At 41.0% G+C, this 20,511-nt stretch overlaps 1 protein-coding gene across 2 annotated transcripts in view; it reads left to right on the top strand.

The window, feature by feature from the left end:
* The window catches only part of Trim36 (tripartite motif containing 36), a 46,893-nt gene that overhangs the window by 25,767 nt on the left and 615 nt on the right, over positions 1 to 20,511 (top strand). For both annotated transcript variants that reach the window (XM_085833456.1, XM_021150935.2), the window contains exons 4-9: positions 1,907 to 2,053; positions 9,699 to 9,794; positions 12,030 to 12,283; positions 12,503 to 12,627; positions 15,648 to 15,938; positions 18,991 to 19,288. In XM_085833456.1, the coding sequence (XP_085689582.1) occupies positions 1,907 to 2,053; positions 9,699 to 9,794; positions 12,030 to 12,283; positions 12,503 to 12,627; positions 15,648 to 15,938; positions 18,991 to 19,288 (1,211 nt within the window). The remainder of the gene's footprint in view (positions 1 to 1,906; positions 2,054 to 9,698; positions 9,795 to 12,029; positions 12,284 to 12,502; positions 12,628 to 15,647; positions 15,939 to 18,990; positions 19,289 to 20,511) is intronic.

The following is a 20,511-nucleotide window of genomic DNA, read 5'->3' as shown; positions in this document are numbered from 1 at the left end:
AATTTTGTATATCTCCAAGATGTTCTCATTTGTGTAATCGAAACAATGAATGCTTTAAAAGTTGTTCTTTATGACTTAGTGACTGGTATGAATATGAAAATATAATGGTATTGTTAAGAAGACAGGCTTTAACTTGTAATAATTTTATGTGTAAATTGCACATCTCTTCTGGAGCCAGAGAGATGGCTCAGTGGTTTAGATTGCCCACTGTCTTTAACAGAGGACCCAGGTTTGGTTCCCAGCACCCACACAGGCTCCTCATAGCCAGCTTTAATTGCAGCTCCAAGAGATTCAATCCTTTCTTCTGTCCTTTTTGAGTCCTGCACTGACGTTTCCATTCCCCACACAGACACATAACAAATAATTTAAAGTTTAAAGTCTTAAAAAATATTTCAAAAGTGTTCACTGAACATTGCTTATATAATGTAGCCTGAAAGATTAAAGCAAAGATATTTCTTTGTACACACATTGGGAAGGCCATCTCGTCAAAACTGTTAGTCTGATAATAGGTTTATCAAATAGCTTTGAATTCCCTATTATGATGTGTCTCACCGTAACTCCTTGGGATCTTTGAGTTTTAAATACGTATGGCTTCAAAAGTTTTAGTGATTCATTAAAAAGATCACATTAGTACTCTCCTATCATGGAAGGACACATGATAATGAGCTACGTTAGGGCTAGGTTTTTATAAGTTAAGGGTGCCATACACTTTGGCATGCAAATTAGCCATAAGCTTTTACTTGCAACTATAAAATCCTGATGAGTAACCCAAAGGTGTATGACTAGGCTATATTAACAAAAATAGTTCCTTTAAGCCATTTATGTTAGTCATTGAAAGCTGTCTTTCACGATAGAGAATACTCACCTATACCTGAACTCACTGAACCTCTTTGTATGGGAATTCTAAATTTTTCTACTTTAAAAAAAAATCATATACACTGGGTGTGGTGGTGCATGCTTTTAACCCCAGCACTCAGGAGGCAGAGGCAGGTGGAATTCTGTGAGTTCAAGGCCAGCCTGATATACAAAGTGAGTTCTAGGATGGCCAGAGCAGAGAAACCCTGTTTCACCAGACAAACAAAATCCCCCAAACTAACAATAAAACAAACAAGCAAACCATATACTTTTGAGAACTTGGAACTTGGACATTCTGAAACATTGTTTATTCCAGTTTTGTCTCCCCCCTGCAGCTGTGTTGGTAGTAGGAGTTTGCATATTGGTCGTTTATTTTCTTAATTTGTCAGACCAGTTATAGTTGCCTAACATCTAGTCTCTTGAAACAATAATGAACAATAATTTGACTTCATCAACATGTAAATATGTAAATACTTGCTTCCGAATGGAATCAGTCTTAATGTACCATTTCAAATGTATCTATGGTGATATTTTATTGAGTAAGTACAAATGTGCCATTTCCTTGAGTCGGGATGCTGCTGGGCAGGGCCTGTGTGGCTTGTGGAGATAGCCTGCTGGACTCTTACATTACAGAGCCTTCCAGGGCCCTGTTAGCCACAGGCTTGTGTGGAGAGTGAGGGCATCTGGTCTCTTAGGGTCTTCTGATGCCTTGTAGGGATACTCATGAATAGGTGTGCCTAATCTGTGTGGCGAGAGGGCCTGTCTAGCTTTTTTAAGCCTGCACTCTACTTGAGTCCTTTTGGAATGAATGTTTTCACCAAATTTAGGAGAAGTAACATTTGTGTATTGTTTGAACCCTCAAATTAAAAAATGGTAACTCTACAGTTTTCATGTGACATTTTTGTGTGTACTTTTATTCATTTATATGGTTCTATTTTATATAGCATTTATTTATATATATTTAGTATATACACATATATATTTTTATATAGCATTGGAGGACTTACTAGATTACTAGATTTTTAACTGTCCATTTGTTTTTGTTCATTAGGTTCTAATGTGTCCAGAACATGAGACAGAGAGAATAAACATGTACTGTGAACTATGCAGAAGGCCGGTTTGCCACCTCTGTAAGTTGGGTGGGAATCATTCCAATCACCGGGTAACCACCATGAGCAGTGCCTACAAAACCTTAAAGGTATGGCTTGTTATTTTAGAAGTGGGTTTATATGTTTGTTTTATTTTATTTTATTTTATTTTATTTTATTTTATTTTATTTTATTTTACCTTTATAGGAATTTTACCTGCAAGTATGTCTATGCACTGTGCGTGTACAGTGCTTGCAAGAGGGTCAGAAGAGGGCAATGGATTTCTGTGACTGGAGTTTCAGAGGGCTGTCACCCTCACTATGGGTGCTGGAAATCAACCCAGGTTCTCTGGAAGAGCAGCCAGTGCTCTTAATTCCTAGCTGTCTCTCCAGCTCGGGAAGTAGGTTTTGATACCTGGTGATTTCATGACTCAGTTTATATATATAAAATCATGATTTGTAATGTCATCTGTTTCACTGAATGGAGTTACCAGTATAAAGTAAAACTTAATATATAATTATTTTAAAAACTATAAAAATATAATGAATATATACTTATATAATTAAATATATAAATATTGGAATAATTAAAATTATTTTATATATTTATATATTACCTAGCATATATAATTTTATGCTACACATATTAATATAAAATAAATTATACAATATATATGTACATTATAAATTACATATGACTATATAATCATATATATATATGTAATTATAAAAATTAGATATAAATTATTTAAAAGATAACTATCATAACATTTTTAGTTTTTTTGAGTGTGTTAAAGCTAGTTCTGAGGTGTGAGGGAGAAAGGAATTGGGACCCCTATTAGGATCCTCCAGGGAGCTGGGTTCATTACCGAGATCCTCTGGGTGCAGAGGTAAGAAGGCTCCTGAAAATTTTCAAGTTTGATGGTCAGTAGCAGAGTAGGCAGTTGAATGGTGCTTCTTAAAATTTTGTTCTTTTTGCTATGAAGAGTTTTAAGCAAATTGTTCCCTTGGTTTAGCAGTATGTGTGCAGATTGCCCTGTATGTGGCTATATACACAATAGTGTCATATGTCTGTGTCATGGACAGGTTTGGCCATTGTAGCTTCTATTTCTCTGTTCGTTTGCTTTTTGGTGTCTTATTTAGGGTTAATATTGCAGTGGTAAAACATTACAGCTAAAAGCAACTTGGGGAGGAAGGCTGTTATTTCCTTTTATTCTTCCAGACAACAGTCCGTCCCGGAAGGAGTCAGTCCAGGAACGCAAGCCAGAGAGAAACCTGGAGGCAAGAACTGGAGCAGAAGCCATGGAGGAACACTGCTTACTGGCTTGCCCTCCAAGGCTTGCTCAGCCTGTTTTCTTACTACCCAGGCTCACTTTCCCAAGGGTGGCTCCGCCCACAGTGTGCTGGGCCCTCCCACAGCCATCATTAGTCAAGAAAACTGGCCACAGACCAGGATAGGGGGCATTTTCTGAGGTTCCCTCTTCCTAGATGACTCTAGCTTTTGCCAAGTTGATGCAAAACCAGTCAGCTGGAAGTTTGATCAGCTCTCAGATATTATCAATTACCCTGTGTTTTCAGTTTGCTTGGCAGGGCTGGGAAGTGTTTATTTAGTTTTAGCTTAATCAGACTGACTTTGGATGGTGAGTCTTCATCCCAATGATTTAGAAGCTCTTCTTTCTTGGGGTCAGGGGTCTGGATGGTGGGGAACATGTGCAAACTTTACTCCTTTCTGGAACTTTCCTTGACCTTAGGCATGGTTGACTGATACTCATTCTTGCGTACCTTTCCTCCAGTTTTCCCTTTTCTTCTTGTCTCTGTGGTTTTAGGCTTTAGAAACTCTGGCTTTCTTAGCTCCCACTTCAGGGAGACACTGGGATCCGGTTCAGTCCTTTGCCTTAAGCCATAGAAACTGCAGACAACAAGCTAGGATAGCCAGCTCTTCTGGTTTCCCATTGTCTAGGAAAATGTCTCTTTGAGTTCTTTTTTTCTCTTTTTTTGAGACAGGGTTTCTCTGTTATAGCCCTGGCTGTCCTGGAACTCACTTTGTAGACCAGGCTGGCCTCGAACTCAGAAATCCTCCTGCCTCTGCCTCCCGAGTGCTGGGATTAAAGGCGTGCGCCACTCTCTTTGAGTTCTGGTGTAGAACGAGAGATTCCAGATGTCGTGCTCGGTTGTTTCCAGTAGGAAGCCAGATACATTTTGTCCCTTTATCATGCATCTGCAGTTGGTCAGCTTCACAGGGCACAATCTGAGACATATCACACTTGTAAAAGGTTAGATTTCATGTGATCTGCCCCAGTTTTTATTAAACGTACTACGTCCTTGGCCCTAGTAAAGCTACAGTGTTGGTAAAACAATCCATATTTCTCTGCTGCTCCCAGACCCCACAAGCCTTTTTTAAATTTATTTTTTACTTTATTTTATTTTATTTTATTTTATTTTATTTTGAGACATGGTCTTGCTATGTAAACCAGGCTGGCCTCAAATTTGCCATAATTCTCCTGCCTCTACTTCCCAAGTTGTGATTTACAGGCGGTGGTACCACACCTGGGCAGAAAGGCTTCTGTGACCTCACATGATGTCAGCAAGCAAGCAATGGGTTCTATGGCAACATATACTTGCTGGGGACCCTCTGATTCAATATAGTCCTGCCATTGTCCTGCCTGGATGGGCTGTCGGATCCCAGTGGTGAAGGGCTTAGTCCACAGGGCTGTCTGTGCCTCTGCCCCACTGTGTATGCTAGCTGCGAACTCCATGTGGTTGGTTGGTTTGTTTAATTGCCTTGTATCACATGGTTGTAAAAAGTCTCAGTTACTCACCCTCCTTGGGTCTAATTATTTTATTTGAGAGGCTCTCGGAACTCAGGAGAACACAAACAGCAATTTATCGGACAGGATATTACAACAGGTGCTGATGAAGAGATGCCCTGGGAGAGGAATGTGGGAAGGGAAGAGCCGCCACACCCTCTGGTCATGCACCCTGTGAGAACCTCCTTTGGCGCTGCTATTTGGAAGTTCTGAATTCTCTCTTAATAGAAGCCTCATTGATAGGCTCACTGCATTAATTTTGAGAACTAATGGTCACCTCCACCTCGGAGCTTCTCTTCCCTGGAGGTTGTGAGGTAGGACTGAATCTTACCTGTCTAGTCATGCCTCTCTGTTCTTAGTGACCATCTCCTACCCTGAAGCCAGCTGCCTCTTGAATCATTAGCTTACTAAATAAATAAATAAATAAATAAATACATAAATAATTTTAGAATTAAAGGATTTAGGAGAGAAATGTCAGGAAACTACACAGCTATCTTTTATTGCACATTAATTTCTTTCATTTCAGACTTTCAGAACAATAGTCCATAATATACTTCCCACTTTACATTCTCTTTAGTAAGAGGCTGCTTGTCTAGATTTGTCATTTGCTAAGAGTAGCACGTCTCCTTTACACACTTAGTTTTACATTTAAGCTGACGGGGACTGGATACACCATATAAAGACACAGTACCACTTCTTTTCTTTTTGTCCAGTTGGGTGTTGAATTTCAGAAATGAGCATCATGGAAGGGTAACCTTGCATTGTCTTGTGTCTACTGTGTGTTGAATCTGCTGAGCTAAACACCAGGTTTCTCATCTACGCTGCAGTGTGTGTCAGGTTGAGAAGGTGTGTTTTCAATTCTGGAAACCGCTTGCACTTTTGGAGAAACTGGCTTAACCAGTTAATAGAGAATGACCCACTGCTAGCTAGCAGTTTTGTTAGCTGAGGCTAGGATATTTTCCGTCCTGTGACTCCCTTGGCTTCTGCTAATAGTGACAGAAACACACACATGGGCTTACAGTAGAGCCGCTCTTCTCCAAGGCTGCCTGCCCTTAGTCTTCCTGAATGGGGGGGACCCCAGAAAGGGTCTGCATGGGGGTTCCTGTTGACTTTTTCCTCTCACCATTTGGCCCCCTAGGCTTTTTGATTCTGGAGTGTCCTGAAATGATGCACGTTCACTGTCTCTCTTGGTCTGGCCTCACCTCAGTCACTGAGCCTTTCCATTGCTGGAAAGTTGGGGCTTTTCTAGAGCTTTCTCAGCCTCTCACATCACTACACAGGTTTCCTATTAAGCTTTGTCGTGGCTCATCTTACTTTAAACTGTTCACTCTGTAACCACATCTGAGGAATGTCTGAGTTTTCCATCTGTTATTTTCATAAACGTCTAAGGACGAGTATTACTCCTTTTCTGTTTGCTCTTCTCAAAACCACTTTGATTTTAGACAAGTTAATAGTTTGACACAAGTTTCTACTTTCAGAGAAGCAAAGAAATGCAAGCACTCCTGTTAGCAGTCCCCACTGCATAGGGAGAGACTTGGTGTAGCATTTGTAATTCAGGGTGTGCGAGATGTTTGTGGTGAATAGTGCTGTCAGAGTTGTTGAAGTAGGTAGGTTAGCACTTGTTGCTGTTGTAAGTGTTGGTAGTATAGGGCTTTCCCAACATGGTGGAGGGTAACATTTGACTATAAAATGCCCCCATGGGTTCTTGACTTTGGACACTTATTCCCATTTTGGAAGGGTATGGAACCCTTAGGAGATGAGGCTGGGCTGGCGGAAATGTGGGACCTTACAGTTCTATCCCATGTGGATTCTAGCTGGGCTCATTGTGAACAACATAAATGGCCGTGCCACACTCCTGCTGCCCCAGCCCCGGCTGCCCTGGCTACTGTGCCCTTACCTGCTGTGGTGGACTTGTGTCCTCTCAAATGGAACCAAAATAAACCTTCCTTCCCATAAGTTATATCTTTTAGTTACTGTATCAACATCAAGGGAAAAAAAAAATAACAAGACAGTAGCTTGAGTATGCCACATTGTAGGTTCTTTTTCAAGCACTACCCTTCACAGAAAGTACCACACATTTGTTTGTCCAAAGGTTTTATTCTGGACGTCTCTAGAGATGAAGAAGCAAGGCTGATATTACCTTTGAACTCGTGCGTTCTGAGTGCAGGGGGCAGGCTAGATATGCATTTCTCCCCTAGACTGCTCACAGGAACAGGTTGGCGCTGTTGTTGAATGACTTTTCCTTCATCGTGTTTACTAGTGTTTCACTGATGCCTTTTATTGGGGATATGATATATAAAGGGGAAAAATAGTTCTTAAACTTGGCTTGGACTTAGCCTTCATAGGACCTTGGGACAGCTATAGAGGCCAGCCTACTCCTACTTCATAGGGTCTTAGCTTTGTGGTATGACTTTCTTGGGAAGATGCGAATAAGTACCTTCTCACCTCAGACAGGCACTGAATTGATGTCAGACTAGAACAATCTAGCAGAGTCCAATTTGGCAAATTAATGAGCTCATTGTGGTTACTTATGGAAGCACAGATGGCTCACAGCTGTGTCACTGAAAAGCCCACGCCAGCTGTATCCCTTATCCCCCTGTGTTGGGGGTTGCAGGCAGCTTGGCTAGTGAGAGAGTTATGGACTGTGTAACCTTGGGAAGGGATGGTCTGATTAATCTTGTAATTTTCAGGAACTCTCTGAGATTTGTGAGATTGGTCTACTTTATGAGTCTTGAGTAGTCCCTCTTTGTGATGGGCCAAACTGTGTTTAAATTTGGAGGAAATTGTTGCATGTCAAGTCCTTAGGACACTCATATTCACACCAAAAGGTTATATTGTTTTAGCAAGTAAGAAGGACATTTATTGTGGATGAAAAAATACACACATGCAGTAGATACACAGAGAGACAAAGAACCTCTGCAAAGTAGAGGGGGACTTGAAAAACTTCTCCCCCACAAATAATCCAGTCTCTTCCCTAAAGCCTCTACTTTAGGGCTGGTCAATTCGAAGCTGATATTACCTTTAAACTTGCGTATTCTGAGTGCAGGAGCCATGTTAGTTATGTATTACTCTCTTAGACTACTCGTATGAAAGAGGCTTTGGCGCTGTTGTGGTGGTATGTTGTGTCGTGTTCTGATCTGGTCTTGAACTCCTTGTATGTCCAGCAGCAGGGGTCCTTCTGGTGTCAGACAAAGCTGCCAGGGTTTTGTCTCAAGTCAGAAAATTGAAGAAGAGGCTGGCTATCTTGGAGATTTTGATACTTTTATTACCAAGCCATGGTCCTTCTCCCTATATGTCTGCCTACCAGGAAGTCTTCTCTCCTAGTCTCTCCTTCCCTTCTCTCAGACATCACCCTGACTGATTTTTTGGGGCTTGGGGGCAATGACCATGACTAGCTGCTTTGAGCATACAAAGGGTGGACAATGGGGGGCGGGGCAGATGCAGTTCTGTCACTGGAGTCAAGAAAAAACAGTGCCTGTGCTCCTGCTTGTGGTCCCAGTATGTGCTCTTCAGGGACAGTGTTAGACTTGACATCTGGCTTGCAGTGTGAAGTTAAATACTCCCTAATCCTGGAGAGAGGTTATGTTACGTAATTATGAGTAGGTTTCTGGTTCAGCTATTGACTGTGGTATTTGTACCTTACGAACTCTGGGTTCTTTGGATGGGTAAAATGCTAGGTCAAAATGGAAGATTTTCTATCTCTTTGTAGGATTATTAGCCTGTAAAGTCCCATTTTCTTTTCTTTGTTTCTGTCTCTCTGTCTGTCTCTCTCAAGGATTACAGGATTGTACAGCCATGTCTGGCTCTTACAATTGATTGATAAGGACGCTGGAGATTCATCTAAGTCTTTGCACATGCTTGGAACATGCTCTTTCCCTAAGCTAGATTCCCAACTCATTCTGACTTTTGTGCCCAGAAATCTTGTTCCTTTCTGTCGGCCACTTCCTCTTTCTGCAGTGAGCACTCCCAGAGGGCTTCTATGTATCTGGTTGCTGGGTGTCCCTCTGAGACTGACATGGGTCCTGCATAGCCAGTCACATCTATTTCTGTACACATCCTCTTTCACTCTCCAGTATAAAGAGGAAGATGAAGTAGATTAGAGACTTACTTCTTGAATTCTTAAACACCAAGTTGTCTCTCTTCTTGCCCTCACTTCACATTTCAGGTGAGCAGCAGTTAGCATCCAGGAGAGCACTCCTCCTGAGCATCAGACCGACTGAGCCCTGGGAGGTGCTTCCTGGCCTTTCTCATTTTCATTTAGACTTAATACAGTTTTCCGTCGGGACTTGGTAGTCCTACCAAGTGCTCTCAAGTGGTTTTTGTTTTTTAAAAATGGATTCCAGATTCAGAAAATTATTCAAAACATATTGTTTTTAAGATAAAACCAGAGATTACACCAAAACCTGCGATGTAATTTCTCTGAGAAGGTATAGTGTTCAGAATAGCTAATTTACAAACAAATTAGTTGAAAATCCATGTTTTTGCCAGTGTACAATGAATGAATAGCAAGGATGGAATGGGCTGGGATTATTTTGGATTGATCTTTGGTATTTTTCCTGGTGTGTGTGTGTGTGTGTGTGTGTGTGTGTAAATTGTGAAATGTGAGGGAAGACTATACTATTTGAGCTGCTATACTATTTGAACTTCGGTTTGCTTAGAAGCCTTAGAATCAAGAATTCTGAGAGTGCTAAACAATGAAAAGTTCTACATGCACATTTGGAATTTTTGACTGTCACCCCTTCCTCCCCACCCCCACCCCTGACCTTCACTTAACCTTTCAGATGACCTTGAACCTACGTGCTGAGGCCAGTAAATATTTACCTTGAGCTAATCACCATAACTGGTTCTGCTGATCCTTCGTCAGGAAGGAAGAGCACCATGTAATTTACAAAATTGCATTAAGTCTTTGTTGAGTTATTTTTATATTTGTGTTCTGTGTGTTTCCACAGGAGAAACTTTCAAAAGACATTGATTTCCTTATTGGCAAGGAAAGCCAGGTGAAGAGTCAAATTTCTGAACTAAACTTGCTAATGAAAGAAACAGAGGTAAGTTGTGAGCTGGTCCGAGTGCCTTTCCATGCACTCATCCAGATGTTGTCTTCTTTGTTCATAACATCCTGAATGTGCTCTCTGAGCTGGAAGTCGTGTTACCTCATATCTCTGAATCCCTAGAACTCGTGGAAACACATGCAGAGTAGACTCCAGGATGATCAGTGTTCAGGAGGATCAGGGAAAGATTAGCTTTCCACACTGACCGCATATGAACATGAACAGATAGCCTTTGAAAGGTTACTGTATGTGATAGGCCCAGGGTTATCTACAATCCCAGGTCCTTCTGAATACATGTTCTGACTTGCTTATATACATAAAGATGAGTGTTCATGCTTGCTTTATTTGCAGTGGCCACAAGGTGGAAACAACTCAAACATCCATCAACAGTGGTATACAATTTGTGATGAGACTATTGGAACTAATACTAGATCATCTAGGTCTATCCTGCCATACATTGTATGGAAGGAATGATGCCGTGAGGACATTTATAGACAGTATCCAGAGCAGACTGCAGAGATGGTTTTGTGATGGTTGACAGCACTGGTTGCTTCTAGAGCACCTGGGTTCAATTTCCAACACCACATGGTGGTTCACAGCCATCTGTAGCTCCAGTTCCAGGCATCTACATGGTGCACAGACATATGCAGGCAAAACATTCATATACAGTATATATATTTTTAAGTGGCCAAGCAGTGAGATTGGATTATATTTAAAAATTTCATAAAGTTGTCCTCCTTGAGGGAGAATCAGCACTGCAGAGGTTATAAGGGTGGCTGCTGATACACAGTAATGTGCTTTTATCTGAATGTTCTCCTGGTCTACAGGCTACACAGAGAAACCCTGTCTTATCCCCGCCCCACCCCAAGCAAATTAATGCCATGTGTGTTTCCATCCTTAATGCTTCCTTAGTGATGATGAGACAGTTTTGTATCTGCAATCATAATTTTTATCTATGCATATTTCTGAGCTTAATGTGGAAAACCATTGAGAAAGTCTTACTGTCCTCTGAACTTTTCCTTTAAAAACTGAACTAGAACAAAGTATGTTGGTAAATACGAAAATATCATAATAAACCCCATCACTTTGTATGTTACATTAAAAACCAAAAAACACCAAAACCAAACTTGAACTGATGGGGTTAACGATGGAGTCTGAACAGCATTCCTTTCCCAGCGCAGAGGATGCTGGGAATTCAGCAGTGTCCCAGCAGTGTCCCTGGCAGTGCTTATTCCTGAAGACTTTGCTGTTAGATCTGTTGTGATGAACAATCCCAGCACTCACTGGATTCTTTCAAAGTCACCAGAGCCCTGATTTTATAAAAATTCAAATCATTTGGCCCAGGCAGGGTGACACAGATATGTAATCTCAGCACTAGGAGGGTGAGGTAGGAGGATTAAGATTGAGGCCAGCCAGGTTATGTAAACAAGACAAAACAACACAACAAAACAAACAAAACCCCAAATCAACATGCTTATAATATGCATTGCAGATAGTTTGTTTTATGAAACAGAAAAAAAATAATTATGCAGTGATAAGAATGTTTAGAGTATGTGACACAGTGGTATGCTTTAATCATCCTCATAAGAGTCTGAGTAATTTCTATTATCCATATATTTTGCATGGTAGAGGGAGAGTGGTGGGCACCGAATCCAGAGCTCACACTCAGCTACAGCTTAGCCCATAAGCACATGGCTGGGTAAGGATTAAAGAAAATTCATTTTAAAGACCTTAATATGGAATATTGAGAACGTTGCTTATAGTTCTGTGGCTGCAATTTAGCTTTAGGATAGCCTCCTGTATTTGAAATATTCCTGAATTTGAGATGAGTTGCAGACTCTCCAGAATTGTGCTCTTGCTATATTTGTGGTTAAGTCAGTTCCGTTCTGCCTTTAACCAATTTTATCACTGAAAATTGCTTCTCATTTGATCGAATCATTTTTTCTGTTGCCGGATTTTAATGGTACAAAGTTCTGACGTCACAAAGCAAATAGAAACGGAAGCGGACAGTTGTTCTTTATGTGCCTCACCCCAAGCTACTGCTTTGAAGATTTTTGGAAGCAGACAAAAATTTTTCTTTCCAACATCCGGCCTCGTTTTGTTGATATTATGTAGGGTGTCAGGAGAAGACCTCGATTGGGTTTATGGCTAAGATAATGCGTGTGTTCTATGCTCATGCAATGGAGAGATTGGGTTCAGCAGGAGGTAACACGTGTGTGTGATTTACACTAGTGCAACGGAGAGAGGGCGAAGGAAGAAGCGCTGGCGCATTTTGAAAAGCTCTTTGAAATCCTGGAAGACAGGAAGTCGTCTGTTCTGAAAGCCATAGATGCCTCTAAGAAACTAAGACTAGACAAATTTCACACTCAAATGGAAGAGTACCAAGGCCTTCTAGAGAATAATGGGCTTGTGGGATATGCGCAGGAAGTGCTGAAGGAGACGGATCAATCTTGCTTTGTGCAGACGGCGAAGCAGCTCCATCTCAGGTACTTGCTTGGCTCCTTAGCTTCTGAAAACCTCCACTGGCCGTGTAGCTCCTGGTGGTGGGTTAAGGAGCAGCCTGGCTCTGCCGAGTCCTGGGTTCTGAATGCAGTGTCCATTTCCTTGGCCTGCCATGTTGCCAGTGTTTAGTGTGACTTGGCCAGTGTTTAGTGTGACTTGCCTTTTCAAAGAATGGTTTTTACGTGACATATGTCTGCCCACAGAATACAGAAAGCTACGGAGTCCCTGAAGAGCTTTAGACCTGCAGCCCAGGCTTCTTTTGAAGACTATGTTGTTAACATATCAAAACAAACAGAGGTGCTTGGAGAGTTGTCCTTTTTCTCCAGTGGTAAGTGGTGAAAGCCGTGCTCCACCCCCACCCCCACCCCCACCCCCACCCCCCTGGCTGTGCCGCAGATGCCACTGATGCACATCCCTTCCCCTTTGACATACGTTGTTCTTGATCACCTGTCCTGGAACTTGAGTTTCCATGCACAAAACTGTACCCCTGGCTTTTTAAACATTGTGTACATGGCATGACATTGGTTTAAAATTATAAGCTTATGATATCGTTAGGTCATGAATTCTGGCTTAAAGTCTATTCTGATTTCCAGCCACATTGAATTAGGGCTGGCTGTGAAGATCTCAGCTTGATTTTATACCCTTTCTGAAGGCCGAGTCTCCATATAAAGTCAGTCTTCTGAGGAATGCTGTCAGGAGGGTCCTGACTTCAACAGATGGCTCTTAGGAAACACCCTCACAGACTGCCCCATCACAAGGAGGGCTTCCTTCCATTCTCACATCTTAATACATTTGCCTTGCTGAGATTTCTCTTCATGTGAAATTGAAGCAGCACAGACTAAGTGCTAGCTCAGTGGTTAACAGCAAGTACTCTTGCTAAGGACTAGAGTTTGATTCCCAGCTCCCACATCAAGTGCCTCACAGCCACCTTAGTGCCAGCTCCAGGGGCTCTGGTAGCTTCTGGCCTCAAAAGTGGCACTCACTTACACAACTTAATCCCCAAACATAAGAGTTTTTAAACCTGTATTTAAAAAAAAAAAAGATGCTTTCAGACTGGAGAGATGGTCAAGAACCCTGGCTGCTTTTCAGAGGTCCTGAGTTCAGTTCCCAGCAACAACATGGTTGCTCACAACAACCATCTGTTATATGATCTGATGCCATCTTTTGGCATGCAGATGTGCATGCAGATAGAGCACATACGTACATTAATTAAATAAATAAATATTTTTAAAACGCTGTTTTTTGAAAGACGAAATTTGTCTTCTGAAAGGTTAAACACTGTGGCTTGCTGTAGATCTCTTCTTTTTATACGTATATCCAAATCTGGTATCTATTATGGGTTTAGTTTTCCAGGTAGGTGTTTGTTTCATGTCAAATGCTGATTTATTTCCTAGACTGTTGGTTCTGCACATGTCAGTTGCTTTCTGCTTACTTTTTGAGTCTAAGGTTTTTACCTATGGATCCAAACATTGCTCCCTGCAAGGGTAAAGTCGATGTGGGTAAACATGGGTTATGCACAGTGCCAAGGGCGAAGAAAAAGCTGGGGAGAAGACAGGGGAAGCCCCCATTTCCTGCCTGTGGATATATTTAATATCCCCTTACATGCCCATCCTTATAGGGACCATGTGGCTGAAAATACTCTGTGATTTGGTCCTGTTTAGTTTTTTAGTTTAACATTAAAGCATGTTGTGGGGGTGGTTTCTGATCTTACTTTGACTGTGTACTCTTCAGGCATGTTAGTGCACTGTCAGGCTTCCTTATAAGAGGCTCGTGCCTATACGAGGCTGTGGGATAAGTGAAAGGAAGTGGGGCCCTTCCCTTATTTTATTTCCTCCTGTGTGGTTTGATGTAGATGGGGGTATGTGTGTGGGCAAACATGCTGGTGTATATGTAATTTATCCATTAAATTACACAGTTTAGACAAAGAAATGATATCATGGAATGAGATAGAAGTTCACGGCACAAGTAAAGTTGTCTCCAACCTTGAAAGCAACAGTCCCTATGCATTCCGAGTGAGAGCGTACAGGGGTTCTATCTGAACTCAAACTTAGTATGTAGCCAAGGGACACCTTGAATTTATTCTCCTGGCTGTGCTGGTATTACAGGCATGTGCTGTCATACCCAGCATACATGTAACTTATAGGCCTTACTGATAGACCATCTGATCCAAGCTTCCAAGTTTAGTGTATAGAAAAGGTTATGCGTGTGCACCAAGATTTAGCTGTGATGTTGGTCTAGGTTTTTTTTTTTTTTTTTTTTTGAAAAACCATATAGCCTAGGCTAATCTGCAATTCATTATGAAGCCCAGGCTGGCCTTGTATTTATAGTGATCCTAAGTTCAGAGATTACAAATGTAAACTACTATGTGGGCTATAAACATTATGCTTTCAGCAAAATATTAGGAACCTATTTCCCCTAAGTATATGAATCTTGGTCCATACAGTGGAATTTCTTATGGCAAAATATTGGCAGGATCTAAACAAGGCTGTTACACTGATTAGGTTGAAATTGCCTAAATATTTTTTTGGATTTTCCTTTTTTAGTTTCTGGTTTTCTTTTCTTTTTCTTTTTTAAAGTGTGTGTATGTGTGTGTGTGTGTTGTGTTTCATGTGTGTATGTGTAGACCAGAGGCCAGAGGTTGGTAACATGTGTCTTGTTCAGTTGTTCGTCTGATTCTTTTGAAATAGGGCCCCTCAGTGGACCCAGAGTTCACCAATTTGGGTAGCCTAGTTGGCCAACAAGCCTCAGAGATCCACCTGTCCCTCCCACCCCCGCCACCCCCTCCCGCCACCCCACCTCCGGCCCAGAGCTGGTGGAATAGACACCTGCCACCACTACCAGCTTTTCTGTGGGTGCTGGAAACATGAACTGGGCCACTCAGGCTTGCATGGCAAGCACTTCACCAGCTCCTGCTTCATCATGCCAATACTAAGAAAAAGTATTTGACTTTGAAAGTCTACACTGGTAAATATTAAAATGCTCATTAGAGTTTGGTTCAAAAATCACAAAACTTTAACATTTTTAAGTACTAAAATGATTTATGTAAGGTTATATCAAAATGTCAACTCCAGAGGTATAACTCATGATGGGTAAAATCTATGGTTTTAAAAAAGTAGAATTTCCAGTGTTTCAGAATTAATAATGGTACCACTTAATCTTGTTTTAGTTTTTCACTTATCTTTCCCAATTCAATTATAATTACACTTACCTTATTTGAGATTTACTGTCTCCTTATGCATAATATTATAAATCTGGAAATTTCTTGGACATCATAGAAGCTGCCAGTACTTTATTTTTGCTGAGGGAAATGCTGTCTTAACATCGTGTTCTATGTCATAATTCTTTCAGGCATAGACATTCCTGAGATCAACGAGGAGCAGAGTAAAGTGTATAATAACGCCTTGATAGACTGGCATCATCCAGAAAAGGACAAAGCCGACAGCTATGTTCTGGAATACCGCAAGATTAATAGAGACGAAGAAATGATATCATGGAATGAGATAGAAGTTCACGGCACAAGTAAAGTTGTCTCCAACCTTGAAAGCAACAGTCCCTATGCATTCCGAGTGAGAGCGTACAGGGGTTCTATCTGCAGTCCCTGCAGCAGAGAATTGATCCTGCATACTCCTCCAGCTCCAGGTACTGGGAATCCAGGAGTCAGGACGCAGAAGGGGAGAGGCCCAGAAGTGTAGAGTGTCTCCATAGGGTAGACCTACTTTGAAACCAGCTTTGTGCTTTGGAAAAACTCTAGACAAATAGATTCCACACTTGGGTGAGATTTAGAAATGGCCTGAGTTGACAAATACCACTTCATAGGTTGTATTAGATTTTGATTGATATCAGATCCCCGCCCCCCCAAAAAAGACATGTTAACGATTGGGGCTAAATTGGCATCAAAGTGGTATGAATGCTATTTTAAGCTATTAAGATGGCATGCTTGGCTGAGCTTGGGAGAGCATGCCTTTAATTCCAGTACTTAGACAGGCAGATCTCTAGTGTGAGACCAGTCTGGTCTGGATAGTGAGTACTAGGCCATCTAAGGGCAAAAACATAAGACTCTGTCTCAAAGCAAAGAGCCAAAACCATAAAACAGTAGCATGGTTCATGATCAGTTAATGGCAATGTCTAACATATAGGATATTGATAGTTGTTTTTTAAATTCGTTGGCATGATTTGTCTGACTTGCCCAGGTTTTCTCTCCCGGTCTGCTTCTCTGCACACGAGGGCACACGAGGGCACACGAGGGCACACGAGGGCAGAAGGCATACTTTAGGACCACATTGCAAGCTTTTCTTCTATACAGATAGCTCCTTGTTTCACATTGCCCCAGCTCTCTTTTCGGGATATGTTGACATTACTTGTTATTTATTAGACAGGTTGAAGAGCTTTACTGGCTCGGAAGGACATACAGGTTAGTTGGAGCCTACTGCAGTGTTTTCATAGATGGGGGATGCTTAGAAGTACAGTTGTTCGGACTCACAGTAGTGGGAAGCATTTTTCCCTGCCCATCACTGCCTCAGACAAACTCAGTTGTTTTTGTAGGCCATGGACCCTACCCCTGTTTTAGTGCCTTATATACCCATATTTTCTGAATTCTGTCTTTCCTTTCCTTTTTTGTCCAAATATAAAAATGGGGTGTGTGTGTGTGCTTTTCAGAAATATTGTGGTTTAAAAAAATTTATAACATAGATATTGTCTTAAGAGTGTCATTGCTATAAAGAGACACCATAACTACTGTCAACTCTTATAAAGGACAACATTTAATTGGTTGGGGCTGGCTTACTGTTTCAGAGGTTTAGTCCATTATCATCATGGTGGGAAGCATGGCAGCATCCAGGTAGACATGGTGCTTGAGAAGGAGCTGAGAGTTCTACATTTTGGTCCGAGGGCAGTAATGAGAGACTGTGCACCACACTGGGTATAGCTTGAACATAAGTAACACCTCAGAGCCCACCTCAACAGTGGCACACATCCTTTAACAAGGTCACACTTATTCCAATAAGGCAACACCTCCTAATAGTACCACTCGCTATGGGCCAAGTATTCAAATACATGAGCCTGGGGGGGGGGGCACCCTATTAAACCACCACAGATATATAGGGTTGGCTATACTTATTTCTCTTGAGTTTTACTAAAACCAATAGAAAGGGTGAATTTTCAAGTGTCCAGTAGACATTTAATGCTATATGCTATTTTTTAGTTTTTGAGTTTCTGGTCTCTGAAAGCAGAAAGATAATTCCAAATAAGGATGCTGTTTCTAGTAGTGGCTATATAGGGGGGAGGAGAAGGCATGCTAGAGTTTTATGTTCCTCTCTGAGAGAAGCCATTTAAGTAGTGGGACCATTCAGATTTACTGTGCAAAGTAGGAGATATTAGAGATGGAAACGAATCAGGAATAACTATGCCAGGAACTAGCCATCACCAAAGAGAAGGATCTGCCTGTATATGGGGACTGGGTTTAGCTTGCTGGCAGCCATTTTTTTTTTAAGTGTCATAAAGGTAGACGTACCATTGTAAGCATACAGTTTAGTGATAGAAAGTACATTCATTATTGTACAGAGAATGTACAGTAGCACCGTTCCCATCTTCAGAAAAAAATGTAAATCTCTCCTGAAAACTCGGTATCCCATAAACAACTCTTCAGGCCTCTCCCTGTAGACACTGGCCGTCTCTCTTCTTTCTCTGTGAGGATTAGACTATCCGGGTACTTCAGGCCTCTCCCGCAGACACTGGCCGTCTCTCTTCTTTCTCTCTGAGGATTAGACTATCCGGGTACTTCAGGCCTCTCCCGCAGACACTGGCCGTCTCTCTTCTTTCTCTCTGAGGATTAGACTATCCGGGTACTTCAGGAGAGTAGACTTTGCAGCATCTGTCATTTTGCATCTGGCTTATTTTGTGTTGTCTGTATTTTATACTGTGTCAGGATTTCCATTTTTAAAGTTTGGCAACACACCCCTGTACGTCTACCATATTTTCTTTATCCATTATTCTGCGGATAGATATTTTTGTTGTGTATGCGTTGTCTAGCTACAAATGTTATATTTGAAATAGTTGAGTTAGCTCCATTCTATAAATGCGGAAATTTAGAGTTTAGATGAATCTTTTATTAAATCTTTGCGCTGGATGCAAACCTCTCCAAACTGGAAACCCATGATGTTTTCAGAGAAAGGACCATCTTTCTCACATCTGTTGCGTTGACTGACAAGGGAAAATATCTTACAAGTTTTCAAATTAAGAAAGTTTAGTCTATTTAGAAATGTATACCGCGTCTTAGTTTCAGCTCCTGGGAATCCAAAGTTTCTAACCTCACGGGCACCTGCACTCATGTGCACATAACCGACCCCTCCCAATAATTAAAAATAATAAAATAAATATTTTTAGAGAATGGATGATTGGTCAAGTACATTCTATATATAGTAAATAATGCTGCTGACCCCAAGGTATATATTCATAAACATTCACAGCTATATAGAACATTTTCCTCTGCTTTGGTTATTTCTGAAGCTCTTCGGGGATCTAGAATATTCTAGAACATACTGCTGCTTTGGAGTTGTACTTTTTGGTTGCTGTCGTTATCTGGCATAGTACGACAGCATCCCTGCATCTGAGCTATCAGATGCAGCTTTCAACTATGGAAATCCTGGTAGACGTCGCTCAGATTGCTGTAAGAATAATTTCAGCTTCCGTTCAGTTTTCAGTTTCCTATTCGACGAAAAGTGTGGCTACAATACTGAGCACCTCTTGCTGAACCTGAAGAGAGACCGGGTGGAGAGCAGAGCTGGATTTAACGTCCTCCTGGCTGCGGAGCGCATCCAAGTGGGCCATTACACAAGCTTAGACTACATCATTGGGGATGTCGGAGTCACGAAAGGTAAACACTTCTGGGCCTGCCGCGTGGAACCGTATTCATACCTGGTGAAAGTGGGAGTTGCTTCCAGCGACAAACTGCAAGAGTGGCTGCGCTCTCCCCGAGATGCAGCTAGTCCAAGGTATGTTTTTTTTTCCTCTATAGAGAACTTGACAACTACTTTAAAAGTAAATATTAGCGTAGCCCAAGATCACCCTGAACACAGCCTTGTTCATTACATTTGGAACACTCGCTTCTCAGACCCAGGTGATTGGCTCTAGCCTGTGGCTGTCTTAGGAAAGGTCTTAGTCACAGTATCTTGTATTCATTCACAGAATAATTCACATTTAATTTTCTATGAGGAAGCTAGTCTGTTTTGAATTCCTCTTGCTTATGACACAGCTTCACAGCTTAAATTTTGAAAGTTTCCCATAGTTGCCAAAATGTTTGTTAAAACACCCATCCAGTGAAACATCTTTAACTTCTGGGTCACAGTTGTTATCTAGTTTATTTACATAGCTTCTTTAAACTTTCCCATTGGTCCTTATGTGCTATGTGTGTTTCTTCAGCAGGTAAATTTCTTAAGATAGTGAATAATGAAGATTATGTAATTTAGTTTCCCTTAAATGAGGATAAGATGAACTGGCTTAGAAAATAGTTTTTTTTTTTTGGTTTTGTTTTATTTTGTTTTAAACATTCAATCTGAATGGTTAAACATGAATGCTTAACATGTTATAATGAATGATAGGGCAAATGTTTTGCACAAATAATGACCTACTAATGAGCTATCCTAGGTAAAGGGCTAATGAAACACAATAGTATGCTCAGGTGTGAATATCGTAAATGATAAATGTTTTACCGATGGTGAAGTATTTGTGTTGACGTGTAAGAGTTGGACAGCATGAGAAATAAAAGAAGCCAAATTAAAAAAAAAACAGTAAAATATTGATACACTATGATTCAAGATATATAAAAAGACAAGCTATACACAGGGAAGAATGGAAGACTTGTATATCAGAATTTTCTATGACTTTTCATGTGTCACAAAAGGAAAAACCAATTTCACTTTTCTTAGTTGATGTGGAAATCACAATCAGGAAATAGGGGTTTCCAGAGGACAACGAGCCATGCTCTTATCTTGTGCTCTTTATTTATTTTAGCCTGTTAATTTCACAGATAAGAACGTAGTTCTTTTTATTTTATGACATACCGTTGTGTACCATACATATTTAATCTTAAATTAGGCTCCTCGACATTCGGATTTTTTTTCCAATGGAAATAAACTTTTAAGTTGCTATTTGTATTTAGATTTAGATAAAAATGGATGCTACTGCGGGGAATTTGGCACTGAGCACAGAGGACAAC

The sequence above is a fragment of the Mus caroli genome, unplaced genomic scaffold (assembly GCF_978045245.1).
Source record: "Mus caroli unplaced genomic scaffold, Mus_caroli_1 scaffold_19, whole genome shotgun sequence".
Lineage (NCBI taxonomy): Eukaryota > Metazoa > Chordata > Mammalia > Rodentia > Muridae > Mus > Mus caroli.
This window is presented reverse-complemented; position numbering and strand designations above follow the sequence as displayed.